The following is a 17,810-nucleotide window of genomic DNA, read 5'->3' as shown; positions in this document are numbered from 1 at the left end:
GCCTACTACTAACCTCCGAGTTAACTAACAAACTTCCTCCTCCAATTCCCTCCCACTATTTGATGGTCTACAGTATATCTCTCTCATGTTAATAGAATCCTTGCCTTTTAACTCAATCCATAAAAATTCTCTGTTGGTCAATGACTAATCCTCATTGCCCTTGGCCCGTCTCTGATTTCACTGGCATCCTGTTCTCTCTTGACCTCTTCCCCATAGAAGTTCTAACAATGTTCATGACCAGCCCTTCCGCATTGCCATTTTATGTAGCCTCTCCATTCTTATGGCTTTTCCCACAAAGCCTTCTTTGATCACTTCCTTGTGTCCTTTATGCCCCACATTCCCTACCCACTCACAACCCTTCAGCCTCCACCCGTGAAAAAATCTCTCCCCAGAACATTTACAATTACACTTTCAACCTGTCAACTGTCTAGACTTTGGCCGTGCATTAACCAGGATACTTCTGCAACTATCAGTCTTCTCAAGCATTCCCTCTCCTTCACCTTTGGTCCCCTGGTCTCCAGTATAATCTGTACCCTCTGTCCTGGTGGATCCTCCCACCCCGCCCCCCCCACCACCGATATGGTCACCATCAATATTCAAGGGGCTCCCTTTCAAAATCCCTACCAACTTTCCAACAAGACCATGGTTGAATTTTCATAATTAGGTTTTCGTCCCTGCCACAGGATTGAAACAGAACTAAGCAAAGTCACAGATGACATCTATTATAACTGTGGCCATGGAGCATTATCAATCCTTATCCGCTTTGTAACATTTGGCACCACTGGTCATACTATCCTTCTTGCAAAGCCTCTTCGCCATTGTCCAGTTCAATGAGGCTGCCTTTGTTTGGTTTCTTTCTGACCTATCCAATCTCAGCCAGACCATTTCCAGCAATGGCTTCTCTTCCCAAGTAACAGGCACTCTATAAATGAAAGCTGTTACTGCGCACATCCCAGTACCAAAACAATATACTTTAACAGATTTGCTAATAAATCACATGTCATGTCTATGCATTGTAGCACCAGGACCACTCAGGAGTTGCATAGAACAACCAAAGCCTACTGTGACCTACCTCACCACTGGTTCGGGGATTGACTCAGTATTAGCTGGCACCTGAACGCCCTTTTCCCATTCCTGTCGCCATGGGTCAGCTAGTATATAGTACTCGTCCGCATTTAGCTGATATGACTCAGGAAGCTTCATGGCAGTGATCAGATCTGTTCGAAAAACCTTTTGGGACAAAGCAAGAGACAAAGTGTTAGCTTTTGCTGATCCCTTGACAGTCTCTTCATAGAATAAAGCTATCTTTTGAGAGGGAGGTCAAGTTTGACACAACAAGTTTTTACAACGACATTAAAAGACAAAGGGTGGTCAAAGGTAAAGGTGTTCCCTTTAAAAGCAGATGGAGGCAATACTGCAAATGAAATAAAGAAATGGCAGACCTGTTGAATAATTACTTTATGTCAGTCTTCACAGTAGAGGAGGTGAATCATATATCTGGCATTCCATGGAAATTAATAATGAATCAGGGATTGGAGCACACTCATGTTAAATTCAGCCAAGAAACAAAATTAGAAAAAAATAATTAATAAATAAACTGTTCCCTCCGTGACACCCTGATCTGTTCCACAATCACTCCCAACACCCTTATCCCTTCCCACGGTACCTTTTCCTGGAGAAACAGTGGCGTAGAGGTAATGTCACTAGACTATTAATCCAGAAGTCCAGTAATGTTCTGAGGACAATTGTTCAAATCTCACCAGGGCTGCTAGTGAAATTTATATTCGATTAATAAAATGTGGAATTGAAAGCTAGTCTCAGTAAGAGAAACCATGAAATTATCATTGATTGTCATAAAAACCCATCCAGTTCACTAATGTCCTTCAGGGTTCAGGGAAGGAAATCTGCCATCCTTACCCAGTCTGGCCTACATGGGACTCCAAACCCGAACCAATGTGGCTGATTCTTAACTGCACTCAAGTGCAATTACGGGTGGACAACAAATGATGGTCTCGCCAACAACACCCACATCCCATGAATGAATTAAAAAAAAGAGGTACAACGCCTGCCCTTTTACCTCCTCTCTCCTCTCTGTCCAAGGCTCCAACATTCCTCCCAGATGAAGCAGCGATTTGCGTGCACTTATTACAATTTAATATGCTGTACTTGCGGCTCACAATGTGGTTTCAATGAGATCAAACGCAGACTGAGTGACCACTTTGCAGAACACCTCCACTCAGGTCTTTTTACCAGCCTCCTAACTCCTGCAGGTCTGGCAGCATCTGTAACTCTTTCGAGTACAAACCCGTTTCCATCTGTTTCAGATGAAGTTACATTATTTCATAGTTTGCCATTGTGAGATTTGAACTCTTGATCTCAGGGTTACAAACCCAGTACCATAACCACTTGGCTATTTAGGCCAAGCCTAAAATAAGCAGTTTGAAGTATAGTCACTGTTCCAATGTAACTCTTTCGAGTACAAACCCGTTTCCATCTGTTTCAGATGAAGTTACATTGTTTCATGGTTAGCCATTGTGAGATTTGAACTCTTGATCAAACCCCAGACTCCAATCACCTGTCAATTTAATTCTCCACCTAGCTCATACTCTTGACCTCTCTGTCCTTGGTTTACTGCAGTGTTTCAATAACGAGCAATACAAGCTCGAGGAACAACACATCAGCTTTCAATTAGACACATTACAGCCTTCTGGGCTCAACACGGAGTTCAAAAATTTCAGATCGTAATCTTTGCCCCCCATTTTGTTTTTTCCCTATGCATGTTACGTTCTTAATCTTGTTTTCCTCTGCTTTTTGTTTTCGGAGGCAGCTGTTCACTATTCTGCCATTCACACCCTCTGTGGACACACCCTTTGTTTCTTGTTCCATTACCAAGCCCTTTGGCCCATCACAACCAACTTAATGTCTCCCATCTTTTGCCCTACCTCAGACCTTCCCTTTTGTTCTTTTCCATCCTTCGCCATTTCACCTGCTTGAAAACTATTACACCTCGAACTTCTCCCAGTTCTGAAGAAAAGTCATCGGCCTGAAATGTGAACTCGGATTTTCTCTCCAAAGTTGCCTGACCTCCTGAGTATTTCCAACAGTTTCTGTTTGATTTCAGATTTCTCGCATCTGCAGTATTTTGCTTTTGTATTAGGAAAAAATAAAGACTGACAAATCCCCAGGACATGATGGTTTTCCAGCTGTGTTTTAAAGGAAGTAGCTGAGGAAAATGCAATAGAGGTGCCAGGATGGGCTCGCCCAGGAACTCCAACATGGCTTGCACAAAGCTCCTGGAATCAGAGTAGTTCCTTATTGTTGCAGGTGGCTATGCTATTGCACATATATCATGCCTGCCTTATCTCACAGGGGAAAAGTTGACACAATATGGAGAGGGAGAGGGGCAGATTCCCCTTCTGTTTCTCCAGCAGCCTTCTTTGTAAAGGGGTTGCTATTAAGTGTATATATTGCACATTTTTACTTCAGTATTCCACCCTAATTATCAGCCGAACCACCACACTACTGGACAAGTTACAGTGGAGTGTGCCAAAAGCACAGCGAATTATCACCCCTGGAGACAAGAAAAGGAGCCAATTTAACTTGGATCTTAAATTAATGCACAGAGAAAAAAGTAACAATGTCAAAAAGTTAAACCCTCTATTATCACAACCTATGGAACATAAGAACCAATTTAGTATTTTCTAAATATCTGCCTAACAGCTGAGGGTAAACTGATTTTATATTTAGTTACAAGTATAACTGAAAATGAAATGTAATTTTTCTTCCATAATTAAATTGTCATAAATGATCAACATTGGCTAACCTGAAAGGTATTGGATCTGAGATTTGCAGCTTTCTTAACATTGGCAATCAGAGGATACAGAACCTAAACATCATTCTACATTCTGCACACACTGGGGCTATAAACAGGTAGGCAGAGGCAGGAAATTAACAGGGGTCTATTATGTCTGATCCCTAGCCATGCAAGCACCCATCTAACTGCATTGTCATTTTTGGCAGATGGTGAAATGCCAACATTTAAATAAGCTGGAAATGACTTGGAAACTTCATGCGTCCCATTTTCTGTCATCAACTCAATTCACGCCAGAACAAAACAGGCATTCAGAGTTACTAAGTGATACCATGTAGGTAGGAATCAGATTAAAAGGAACAAAGTTGGTACATTATCAGGTACTATACAAATCTTGTTCTTGTTGCATCATTTTTAGTATCTTTTGTAGTTGCCATCTGCTTTTCTCCTCTGCTTTTATGCTATAAGTACCAGCCCTTTTCAGATAGGCCACACTGGCAAAGTAGTAATGGTGGGAGACTAAGCTGGTGAAGTTGCTGGGTAGGTGCATGGCAGCGCCACCAACCTGCCCCACTCCCCCAACCATAACCAGAGCAGAGAGTCAGAGGTACTCTTACCTGAATGGGGAGCAGTGCCCAAGAAGGCTTTGCTTTATAAAAAGATCCATCACAGAGTTATCCTCCATGCTGCAAGCAGGCCTGCCGTTTGTCTGGCCTTATGTACTGCCCCATCTGTGGTTATTAAGGTCAGCATAATTCTAGGTCAAGTTGTCATTCCAGGCTGCTAGTGGGTACATCTGCGACACAGATCAAGCAAGTCTCAAATGCACTGCTGTCTAGAGCTAGCTTCCCAACGTGATAGGGCACAACAATTTCACCGAGTGACAGGATCCTTCAAAATTCAAGAAGTCAAAGATGGCACAAATGTGGTTTAATTGCTCCTTTTATTGACAGCCAGATTATATATTGACAGGAATGGACACCACTCTCTCAATGTGCAGGTTGTTTGTAGCTAGCTGTGCACCAGCACGCAAGTCAACCTGGTGCCAGCTGTCAATTTGATATGGGAGAATTTTTGTTGACTAAAACGTCCGACAGCTGCATGAGCAATCCTGTCTACAGGTCCCTTCCCTTCCCACCGCAAATAGGTCAGCATCTACAGATCTTTCTCTGCGCACATCAATTTTCACAGTTACCTTTCATTTCACCTCATCAAAGCTACTTCCAAACCTTGCCAAGAACAATACCTGTATGCACAACTTTACTGCCATCATAATTTTACTGACAGCCACACTGCATGTGTGCACACCTTATTCTTCTAACTGCCATGCTTCCCCTTCAAGCAAATGTATGTTGTATGAGCACTTAACTCCAAATCTAATGCTTCTGCTGGTTGGAAGGCTGTTGTGCTGGGGTGGAAACATCTTGAAATTAAGAGGTCTTTGCCACATAGCAGCTGGATCCCAAGATGGACCTGCTGCAGACTGCACTTGGTGTTCCATTGGTTGCTTGGCCCTGTGCCAATGTAGTCACACATGTCAGCACTGTTGGCAGCAGGACAGTGTGTTACCACCCTGAGAAAAGGCAGCATCGCACATGCTTATTCTTACCATGCCACTAGCACTGACTCTATGTGGCCACTGATCATGCAGACCATAATGAAGGTGATGACAGTGGGAAACAGCAAGCAATTAAAAACAGGCTTTTAGTAGGGTGAACGCAAGGAAGACTGAGAACTAAACATCTTGAGTTGAAGACTAGAGGTTTAAAGGGGATTGTGGGGTTACCTGGACATTGTTGGTTGGTAAACAATTGAAGTGTTTCAATGCTTTGTGAATGGGATATCAATGTCAGTGGTAGATGTGTTTAATGCATCCTGGGGTTTAGCATTGACCAGAAATTGAACTGGACCAGCCATACGAATACTGTGGCTACAAGAGCAGGTCACAGGCTAAGAATCCTGCAGTGAGTAATTCACCTCCTGACTCCCTGATATCTGTCCACCACCTATAAGGCATAAGTCAGGAGTGCGATGGAATATTCTCCACTTGCCTGTATGAATGCAGCTCCAACAACACTCAAGAAGCACAATGCCATTCAGGACAAAGCAGCCCATGTGATTGGCACCCCATCCACAAACACTCATTCCCTCCGCCACTGTTGCACAGTGGCAGCAGTGTGTCCTTCAAGGTGCACTGCAGGAACTCACCAAGGCTCCTTAGACAGCACCTTCTAAACTCATGACCTCTACCATCTAGAAAGACAGGGGCAACAGATACATGGGAACACCACCACCTGGAAATTCCCCTCCAAGCCACTCACAATCATGACTTGGAAAAATATCACCGCTCCTTCACTGTCCCTGGGTCAAAATCCTGGAACTCCCTTCCTAACAGCACTGTGGGTGTACCTACACCACAGGGACTGCAGCAGTTCAAGAATGCAGCTCACTACCACCTTCTCAAGGGCAATTAGGGATGAGCAATAAATGCTGGCCTAGCCAGCAATGCCCGCATCCCATGAATGAATTTTTAAAAAATCCTGGAGTGCATGGCTGGATCGGCTTAGCTTGCCTGCTCTGATCAGGTCATTAAAAAGTAATCAGTGGCTGGGCATGAAGCATTGGGAATTGGTGCTGATTGGGTTTTCTATCTCCTGTCACTCCTGTTGGTAAGCTCAATGGTGCCTACTTCCTCTGCCTAACTTCATTCAAAACAACTTCTAGATCTTCAGCACTGAACCTGGGAAGCCTGGCCCTCCACAGGCATTCCTGAGGTATATATAGTTTTGCATCCAAAACCATTTTTTGTTCATGTTGCTTATAAGTTGCTAGTAGAAGCATATTAGTTTTCACCCCAACAACAACCCACCCCACCCCAGCCCCCTCCAATTCTGAGCTCCTAATGACTATGTCCATTGCACTAGGAGCTGACCATCATTATTTAACTTTATGTGTCACTAGAAACTATGACAGGAGCAGGACGCTTTGGGTTAGGTGGGTTTTCACAGTGCCATATTTCCAGTTGAGATTTTGCCAAAATGGAAAATCTAGCTCCAGACATAATACAAGGCCTCATTGTTCAGAAATGTAAAGATTTTATTTGAGGTTGATATCTGAATAGTGTTTTGTATCCTCTTATTTTGTGTAAGCAATTCCCCTGTATAGCTGAACTTGCCCACCTCCTGAATTTCTCATGTTTGCCAGCCTAAAAAATGCTGGCAGCTCTTGTCCAATATACCAAAGCAAATATAAATACAGCCCACCCCTCCAGATGAGAGTACAAATTTATTTTTTCTGGCGACGCAAAATGCCCATCATATATAGTGGCACATTGTACACGACTTGGTTTTTCTTTCTTGGGACAGAAACAATAAAGCAGTCAAAGATGACATCACTTAAATGCAATCACAACAGTCAGAGTAACTAATGTCAAACATGCAACGACACCTCATCCCAACCCCATGCTACCACATCACCATAGCCAATCAGTAGTCATTCTGCAGCCAGAAAGGTAAGCAGCTTAGATATGAATAAAACAAAATAAAAATATTTTTACAACATTACATAAAAGTCCTCCATTTATAAACACATGTGCTGCATGGATTTTATAAACAAAGTAGGCACCAGGGGCTTGAGATTTACGATGAGTAAATCGCTCAAGTTACAGCCACCATAACTCATAATGTTCATACTCTTTATGTGGTTAGCATTCCTCAGTGGTTTATTTTCAGTGAAGCATCGCTCGACAACACGTATTCACAACTTATCCTCAGTTCCAAGCACTCTGATTGTTTTATTTCCTTTGGTAGCTATCTTTTCTTCTCTGTTTAATATAATCGCAACAGATGTGGGCACCTCACAACATTAAGCAGCAGTAGAGTGATCTCAGCTGGCCCAGTGGCTCAAGAGGCAAAGATATAGCATGGTGTGTACTGAGTTATATAGGGCAAGATGGCCTTTGATTCCAGCTCTACTCTGCGCTGAGTCAGCTAATCTCACCCAGAACAATAATGAATCAGGTTCCACTGTGATGCCACTTACAGCTGATTAGCCTACTAACTCCTACTTTCAAAATTTTACATGAAGAATGGTAACTTTGGTAAAGTAATGGAGAGCTGCTGGCGCCCATAGATCAATTAGTTACTGCCTTTGAGGTGGGGGTGGGGGGGGGGGGGGGGGAGACAGAGTTGAAAAATTGGAAAGAGTAAAGAAAAAGTAAATAACAAATTTACTTGGAATATGCTGAGTAAATGGCAAACATCCATCACATCTTCATTACTTTACCAGCGACTTGCAGCGATGCTTTGATGAATTTCACTGCAATGTGATTATGCCACTGAACCAAACCTAATTAATGCCCACAAGCTGGGACAGAACAGCCCCTCTCTTCAACATTACACAGGCACATTGCATAAAGATTGCTTTTCTTTTCTTCACAACATCAATTCTGAAGCAACTCACTTTTTCCAAGACTACAGTAGCCAAAAAAAGTCAGACTTAATTGTTCTATAACCAAAATCCCTAACGTTTTCAAAACTGTTAACTGAAATATCTCCCTCCTTTGCCAGTGCTAGAGGTCTGCAGGTTGCTGTACTGTTGGTTAATGTCAGAGAAACAGACTGGCTCCAGGTTAGCCCATGGGTCCTGCAGCATGGAGGGTTTGTAGTAATGTTCCACATACGCTGGGGATCTCCTCTCGCCGCCTTCGCCGCTGAAAATCATTCCAAAACCTTTTCCCCTTGTTGAGCAGACAGGTGTGTGGGGAGGGGTGAAGAGAGAGATTCTATTTGTCAAGGAAAACGCTCTGCATTTTAGCTCCAATTTTGCATGAACTTGGGCGGCCGGGCAGGTGGTGGAGCCAACATAAAGCCAGGGTAAATGTGACTCTGAGGCCTCATTTCACTATGAGTGACAGACTGTCCACCCAATGATGCTGGAAATCAGGCAGCCCGTGCAGTGGATATGCACAATTTCCATCAGGCCCCTCAAGGGTATCAAGGCTGAGCACAGCCCTTCAGCTCTATTTCTCAACAGCATCTGACCACAAACCTTTCAAACCCTTCCCATTCATTTTCAATAATTCCCTGTCCTCCATCATATCCGTCAGCACACTCGAACACGTACCATTCTCTTCTCATATCCTTACAAAACTCAAAGTCCTCCCAACACTGCTTCATCACTGCATATTCCACACACTTAGCTTTATATTCATCACCTCCCGATCTTCATTCTAATTTGCTTCTTCTCCAGCATGCACCAGAAGTACAAGCCCAACATATCTCCAGATACCTTTTCAACAGCTACCAATTCAGCCTCGTTTTCTGTAAAGACAATACCTTATTCAAGAGAGAGGACCAAGACCAGGGAGAGGAGTACCCATCATCATAGCCCTCAGCCAAGAATCCCTCAATGGCTCGGACAGAGATATGGGGGGGTTTCCCACTCATCTCCAAACCTAACAGATGAAACCTGGAAGTAGGTGAGATGATGTTGGGGTCCCAACCTGACATCTTCAATTTCAGGTATTTAACTCCCTGCTCACTGTCAAACCCACCTCAATTAGGCTGGAAACGTTTCCCCTATTGATCTCGAAGTACTTTACACACTCACAGAAAGTCAGCATTGAGTCACCTCATTTCAAACCTGAAAAGCCACTCTCTAGTTTTTTCTCCTAATTCAGACACTGGGACAAGGGAATAGCCTCTCTGTAAACTGGCTTCGGGGTTGATGTTACTTCCTTGTATCTCGTGGACAAGAACTCAACTGAGTACTGCACACTATGTAGTTTCAGTATGCTTGATTAAATATGCTTTGTACTGTTTTGGCTATGAGTCAGCATTCTTTAATTGGTTTCTTGCTTGTTGCTATGCAATTGGATACGTCAAATCTACTAAAAGGTGTCAGCCATGGCTCAGTGCTAATAACATTCTCATCTCTTCAGTCAGGAGGTCATGAGTTTAAGTCTGAATCCAGAAACCTGAACACACAATTTAGGCTGAAGCTCCAGTGCAGTACTGAGAGGATACTTCACTGTCTCAGGTGCTGTCTTTCAGATGAGATGTTAAATCAATGTCCTATCTATCCAGTCTGTTGATATAAAAGATCCCATGGCCCAAAGCTACACACAATATTCGAGACATAGTCTCACTAGTGCCCTGTATAACTGAAGTATAACATCCTTACTTTCATGTTCAATTCCTCTCATAATAAAGGGTAGCATGCCATTAGTCTTAATTACTTGCTGTACCTACACACTAATTTTTTGTTTCACATACACTCTGCACCTTGGAATTCTGCAGCCATTCCCTGTTCAAGCAATACTCTGCTTTTTTACTCTTCTTGCCATAGTGAACAACTTCACATTTTCCTACATTCTATTACATTTGCCAGATTTTTGTTCACTAACTCAACCTATTTATACCCGTCTGCAGCCTCTTTATGTCCTCTGTACATGATAATTTCCTACCTATCTTTGTGTCATCTGCAAATTTAGCTACCATGCCTTCACTCCCCTCATCTAAGTCATTGATATAAATTGTAAGAAGTTGAGGCCCCAGCAACGCCCCGAGGGACTCCACTCAGAACCAGAAAAATATCCATTTATGCATATTCTGTTTTCTGCCAGCCAGCCAATCTTCTATCCATGCTCATATGTTACCCCCTACACCATGCGCTTTTATTTTCTGCAATAACCTTTTTTTGTGGCACCTTATCAAATACCTTCTAGAAATGCAAGTGCAGCACGTCTACAAGCTCCCCTTTATCCACAGCACATGCTACTCCTTCAAAAACTCCAATAAATTGGTTAAACATGATTTTCCTTTCTCAAAGCCATGTTGACTCTACCCGATTACCTTGAGTTTCTCTAAATGCCCAGCTTTAAACTATTTAATGATTGATTCTAACACTTTCCCCACAACAGATGTCAAGCTAACTGGCCTATAGTTTCCTGTAATCTGCCTCTCTCCCTTCTTGAATAGAGGGGTTATATTTTCTACTTTCCAGTGTGATGGAACCTTTTAGAATCTGGCGAATTTTGGAAAATTAACACCAACACTTCTACTACTTCATTAGCCACCTCTTTTAAGGCTCTAGGATGAAGTTCATCAGGACCCAGAGACTTGTCAGACCACAGCTCCATCAGATTGCTCAGTACCACTTAGTTAGTGATTGTAATTTCACCAAGTTCCCCTCTCCCTCCCTCGTGATTTACAACTATTACTGGAATGTTTTTGTATCCTCTGTAATGAAGACAGGAGCAAAATATTTGCTCATTTCATCCTTATTATCTACTATTAACTCCTCACTGACACGCTCCAGAAGGCCACACTCATTTTACTTACTCTTTTCCTTTTTAAGTACCTGTAGAAACTCTTGCTATCTGTTATTACATTTCTACCTGGCTTCCTCTCATACTGTAATTTCTTTCTCCTGATTAACCCATAAGTCATTCTCTGTCGTTCTTTATATTCTGAGCAATCATCTGACTTGCCACTCATCTTTGCGCAGTTATATGTTTTTTCCTTAAATCTGATGCTTTTCTTAACTTTAATTAATCTTTAACTTTTAATTAAAGAATTATCCTTTATACTAGGAATATACTTATTCTGAGAATGCTGAAATATCCCCTTAAGCAGTCTGCCACTGCTTCTTTGTTGATCTATCCCCTAGCCTACTATCCCAGTTCACTTCAGCTAGCTCAGCTTTCATGCCCAAATAATTGTCCTTATTTAAGTTTAAAATACTGGTCTTAGATCTACTCTTCTCCCTTTCAAACTGGATGTAAAATTCAATCATATTGTGATCGCTGCTACTGAGGGGTGCCTTCACTCTGAGATCATTAATTAATCTTGTCACATTACACAATACCAAGTCTAATATAACCTGCTGTCTTGTTGGTTCCAGAAAGTGCTGCTTTAAAACAAAACTCTCTCGAAAGCATTCTATGAACTTTCAGCCGCATTGTTGGGCAGATTTGGCATGCGTGCTGTCAATGACACTCTTCACCATAGGGGAGGCTGCACTCATATCAAAGCCTTGTTCTTGCTCTGCCTGCTTCTCTCCAACAAAAGGGAATGAAATTAAATTAGCTCTCGTTGAATGTAGAGCATCAGAGACTTTGCTCATGCAACAGTGGATGGCAAACTGTGAGATGTTGCAAACATCTATAGCACCAGCCTGAAAAAGCCAGACACACCTTCAAGCTACTGACAATGCTGTCCTCACCCTGCTCTGAGATTGCAGTTGTGGCTGTAGCAGGTGCAGATTTCAGTGAGAATGTCCTTACTGAAATGTGGACATCACACACATTGTTCTTTGCCAAAGTTCAGGCAAAGAAACTGCTCCTTGAACAACCTGGACAGATATGGCTCCCTGCTGAAAGTCTTTCTCCCCATTCTCCTTCTCGTCCCTTTTCCAGCAACTAATTCTGATCTGGCCTCTCTTCTTTTTCCAAGTCATGCTGTATTCAAAGGGGATTGTCTACTGGAACACCCGTGTCTGTGAGCAACTGATTTGTGCAGAAACCCTGGAATCAGCACCAACTCCTTCCGCACCTGCTATACCACTCTGTCGACTTTGAAGACTTGAAACAACTATAGAAAGCATAAAACAGTTTAGAATTGAAGCAACAGCCTGAAGAAATCCACCAGCAACTAACCTGTAAGTAGTCGATGGTCCCTTTCAATAGCACTGGTAGTGGGATACTTTGTACTGTTGAGTATGTGTTCAGCAGAGGTTAAAAGGTACTTCAAAATGGCAATGCTGATATCATATCTGTTGCTGATTTGCATCATAATCTGCCTGCTCTGCATACTGTCAGCAGCTATTCACTGCATGCATGCGCTAATGCCCTCACTAATATGGCAGTGTGATTCGCCCCAGAAACATGCCATGATGCTGTTTTGGACACCAAATGACACCTGTTATACACAAACAAGCACTACTGATCCAAATTTCACAGCACCTGTTTCTTGGTTGATTCCAATGATTTGTTTCATGGGGGATGGGAGGGGAGTTTGTGGGGCTTAAGTGGATTGAGCTGTCAAAAAGCATATTAACTTAAATTAAATCATGTAAATTAGTCCACCGTAAATTAACTTTAGCCACCAGTTGGTGGTGAAGTAATTTTGGAATTGTAAGTTTCTTTCAGGCAGTATACAGAAACTAGAATTTACATAACGCTCAATGGGATTTGGCTGCAGAGATGTGGACTGAGTTGATGCAACATGCCCATTTTTCTCTCCTTCCCTTGGTTCACAGCCTGCACTTGCTTTTCCTCTGTCACTAGAGATATAACATTTCAAATTGGGTAGCAGACTGAAACGTACTTAAGTGGAAGTGGGCTGTGCCTCCGTCAACAGACACAGGAGTTAGTAAATGGCATTCACCAACCATTTCATTTCTAGATTTAAATCACAGTAGATTAGTCTCCAGAAATGATAACATCATGAAAAAAATCCAGAAGTGAGCATAAATACTTTGCGAAAATCTTGGTTATTTACTCACAACTTAGGTATGTTTGTGTTTTTATGTTGCTCATGGAATAAGCTGGAAGTCTACCATCTCCACCTCACAGCTTGTCTAACCTTGAGGTTGGAATGCATCCTACAGTGATACCAGGGCTCACTGTTATGGAACTTGTTGTGGCTCAGCGGTAGCAATCTCGTCCGAAACAGAAAGTTATGGGTTCAAGATCAACTGCAGGGATTTAAGCACAAAATCCAGGCTGGCACTGCAATGAAATAACAAGGAAGTGCTGCACTGCCTTTCAGATGAGTGGTTAAAATGAGCTCCCATTCACCCTCTCAGGTGGATGCAAAAGATCCCATCGTATTATTGCAAAGAAGAGCAGAGAAATCTCCACAATGTCCTGGCCAATAGTTGTCCCTCAACCAATTTAAAACAGATTACGTGATCATTGTCGCATTGTTGTTGACGGGACCTTAGACTACACAGGTCGGCTGTCATGTTTCCCACATTACAACAGTGACTACACTTCAGAAATTACTTCACTGGCTGTAAAGTGCTTTGGGGAGCACCAAAATCATCAAAGGCACTATAAAAATGTAAATCTTCCTTCCTTTCAAACTGTTCCACAACTTATATGAGAGCAACGTAGAGTAACTTGATTCTCTCCAGCTCTTCCCTGCATTGTTTTTTTTCAGTTTTCTCCCTGTACTTCACATCATTGTCAATTCTAGGAAGCAGCATTTTTGCTGTCACACTTTCATTATATGCAAACAGAGAAATTGATTTCTAATCATTTCTTCAGAATTCTCCTTGCAGTAGACGAGCCCCCCACAGTGCAAGGCACAAGCTGAAGTCACTAACTCTCAGTCAGTATGGGCATACAGTTGAAGCTATCCGGGTTAGCCCAATATTTGATAAGTGAACCCTATAGATCCAATCAATTAATTTATTCTTGCCAGATTCAGCGTGAGGTGCTATCTCTTAATATTCTATAGCCCATAAGATCCAGGACAAAAGTTGCATCTTAACAGAACTTGGATCCATTTTACACCACCAGCATACATTGGCTGCGGTGTATACTGCAACACTGCAGCTACCTACCAAGACTTTTCAATAGCCTCTCCCAAATTTAGGGGAGATAATGGTGCTAATCCAGAGGACCAGGTTAAGTTTATGGGGGTACGGGTTCAAATCCTGCCCCGGCAGCTGGTAGAATTAAAATTCAATTGATAAATCTGGAATTGAAAGCTAGTTTCAGTAATGGTGACCAAGGGAAGAATTTTTCCCCCATTGAGGGGGGGAAGTTCAGGAGCAGGCACGCCTCCAAGTCCCCATTTTACGTGGGCGGTGATGTCCGCCAGGATGCGCTATGCGCTCCCTGTGCGAGTGGGGGGGGGGGGGATTCCCTCAGCAGAGAGTGTGCTCTTCCGTGGGGGGGGGGGGGATTCCCTCAGCAGAGAGTGTGCTCTTCCGTGTGAACTCATCTCCCTGAGGCTAAGTGCTGCCTCAGGCAGATCGGCGCCAAATTTAAAAATGGTGCAGGTGGAAAAATAAAATTTCTTTGACATGTCCTCTCATGTGACACTGTCACCTGAGTTGGGACATGTCCATCACTTTTAATCAAATTTTTATTAAATTTTTTAAATCCCTCATGAAACCTCATCCCACCCTTGGATGAGGTTTCATGCCTTTTCTGAAGCCCGCCAGGGCTCCTGGCCTGCCCAGCAACCATAAGGTTGGACGCGCAGGTCCAAAAATTATTTCAATTAGTTTTTAAATGGCCTCAACAGGCTGTTGACAGGCCCAACGTCATACTGCGTCGGCGAACGGGCCCCACCCCCCGCTCATCAACCTAAAGATTTCACTCCCTTACTTATCAAGAATCTATCTAGCTCTGCCTTAAAAAATTTAAAGGCTCTGCTTCCATCACCTTTTGAGGAAGAGTTCCAAAGACTCACTACCTTCAGAGAAAAAAAATTCTCTCATCTCTTTCTTAATTGGGCAGCCACTTATTTTTAAACAGTGACCTGTAGTTCTACGTTCTCCCACAAGAGGAAATATCCTCTCCACATCCACCCTGTCAATACCCCTCAGGATCTCATATAAATCCATCTGGTTCACGAATGTCCTTTAGATCAGGAAATCTGCCATTCTTACCTGGTTTGGCCCACATGTAACTCCAGACCCACAGCAATGTGGTTGACTCTTAATTATCCTCTGAAATGGCCTAGTAAACTCAGTTCAAGGGCAATTAGAGATGGGCAACAAATGCTGGCATTTCCAAGGACAGCCACATCCCATTGAAGAATAAAATACACAAATCACACTCCGCCCTACCAGAACATATTATCGTTACTTCACGTTTATTGGGTCTCAATCCTAGAACATCCTCCCTAACGATATTGTGGGTTACCCTTCACCACAAGCACTGCAGTGGTTGAAGAAGGCAGCTCACTACCATCTTCGCAAAGTCAACTAGGAATGGGCAGTAAATGCTGGCCTTGATGGCAACGCCCACACCCCGAGGATTAATCTACAAGAATGAATCAGTGGGTGCACTGGTGGGCCTGCTGCTGCTCCAACCACAAGTATAAATGTTTACAGCAGCATGGCCAATACGCTGGTTTTTATAAGAAGCAGTAAACTCTAGCTGTAAACAGCATATCCAAAAAGGTTAGCATTTCAAATTCAACCCCTTCATTAGGACTGCCAACGTTTCTTTTCCATTTTTAAGATGCAAATACATTTAAGGTGCATTTCCAAAGGTTTCTCTTTTGATTTCAGATTCCCAGCACTTGTATTTTTTTTTCAATCCACAACAACCTTTAGGATGCAAGATGCTTTCTCTGTAATGTAATTCTGTCACCTACAAACAACTGGTAAGCAAATTTGTAAGGGGTGAAAAACCAAATTTCTACATGAAAGCAGTATACAACTCGCACTGGTCCCAATATAGCTGACTGAACTTGTGTTGATACAGAGATAAGCTAACTGTTGTTGTCTGTAGTGTTGTTTCATAGTAACACTGGGTTTCATCATAATGAGAAGTAATCAAACATTCTCATCAAGTAATGCCATAGAATCTGCTATTCACGAAAAGTACTCAATATAATGATAAAAATTTTTAGAGTTTGAAGGGGAAAGAACTAAATGTTTATCAGAAGATAAATTCACTACAGTATTATTACATAATTTTCTTGTCAGTGTCTTTAAACATGTAATTAGTCAGAAGTTATGGATTTTATATTGATAACAGCATGTGAGGATTAAAGGTGTAAAAAGAACTGGAAAGCCTATGAATAAATTGGAAGAGATTCAAAGACGGACAATAAGGATGATGGAAGCTCTTAATTCAATGAACAGTGAGGTGAAGAGAGATTAATCTATTCCCATTAACTAAAAGATGAGAGGAATCTGATCCAAGTTTTCAAATCACAAGAGAAATCCATGAAGTGGTTGCTGAGAGATTACTTGAGTTGAATCAGGAGAAAAAGTGGCCAGGGTTATAAAGTAAGGAAAACTTGAGAAAACATGGTGCAAGGAGTAATTACTTCACCTTTGGATCAATTAGGGAACTAAATGCCATTTAGCACAGAGGGTGCAGTGGGCAAAAAATTAAACTGCACGCATTCCTGTTCTAAAAAGGCGGGATGGGTTACATGTGGGCTATATGCCACTAAAAATGGACTATATGTTGCGACTTAATCACACCCTCGGTGTAACCGCAAAGCCATTGTGCTCTGCACCAATGCTGCATCAGCAGTGTAAATTCCACCTGAACCCGCAGTCAGGGCCCAATCCGTCACCAGAGCAGAGGAATGAGAGGTCCTAAAAGTGCTATCATGCTCTACTTAAGTTAGTTTAAACATTGACATCTGTTTTATGCTTTATAAGTTGAGCACCAGGACCAAACTTGTAAATACATTAATCTGAGAGTCTATATAGATTTGAACATGGATGGGCTGAATGCTTTTCTTTATTCCTATTTTCCTATGTTTTAATATCAGCTCTTCTTACCTAATGCTTGAATACGACCATGGGAACCACGAGTATAACTGAGCAGAAACCAACAACAAATGAAATAATGCTGGAAGGTGAACTCTTTCCACAAAAAGTTATGATGACATAGAACCACTTGGTACAAATTAGAAGCTTTTGGTATCACCTGCTCGATCCCTTGTGCCCAGTTGTAAGGTAAGTAAAATGCACATTAGTCAGGCAAAAAATTGAGACTGACTACTAATGCGAGTATAGCATGTTGTGGCTTAAAAGGTGAGGTGTCAACTTATATGGCTATATCTGCAAAAACGCAATTTTTTGAGGCTGGAAGAATGTTGTCGTTTTATATGCCAGGTCAACTTATATGCAGTAATCTATGGTATGCACAGATATCTAGAGAAACAAAATGATTTCAATAACTCCACAGAAAACTCAGAATTCTTACAGGACAAGGGGAGGCCATTCGGCCCGTCATATCTGCACCAGCTCTCGAAATGAGCAATTTACCTAGTGCCAGCCTCCCACCTTC

General features: G+C 42.3%; 1 protein-coding gene across 6 annotated transcripts in view; it reads right to left on the bottom strand.

Moving 5' to 3' along the window:
• Positions 1-17,810, bottom strand: part of jade2 (jade family PHD finger 2) — a 156,277-nt gene that overhangs the window by 113,271 nt on the left and 25,196 nt on the right. For all 6 annotated transcript variants that reach the window (XM_041193367.1, XM_041193371.1, XM_041193373.1 and 3 more), the window contains one exon: positions 1,073-1,230. In XM_041193367.1, the coding sequence (XP_041049301.1) occupies positions 1,073-1,230 (158 nt within the window). The remainder of the gene's footprint in view (positions 1-1,072; positions 1,231-17,810) is intronic.

Source organism: Carcharodon carcharias, chromosome 8, assembly GCF_017639515.1.
Source record: "Carcharodon carcharias isolate sCarCar2 chromosome 8, sCarCar2.pri, whole genome shotgun sequence".
In the NCBI taxonomy this organism is placed as follows: Eukaryota; Metazoa; Chordata; class Chondrichthyes; order Lamniformes; family Lamnidae; genus Carcharodon; species Carcharodon carcharias.
This window is presented reverse-complemented; position numbering and strand designations above follow the sequence as displayed.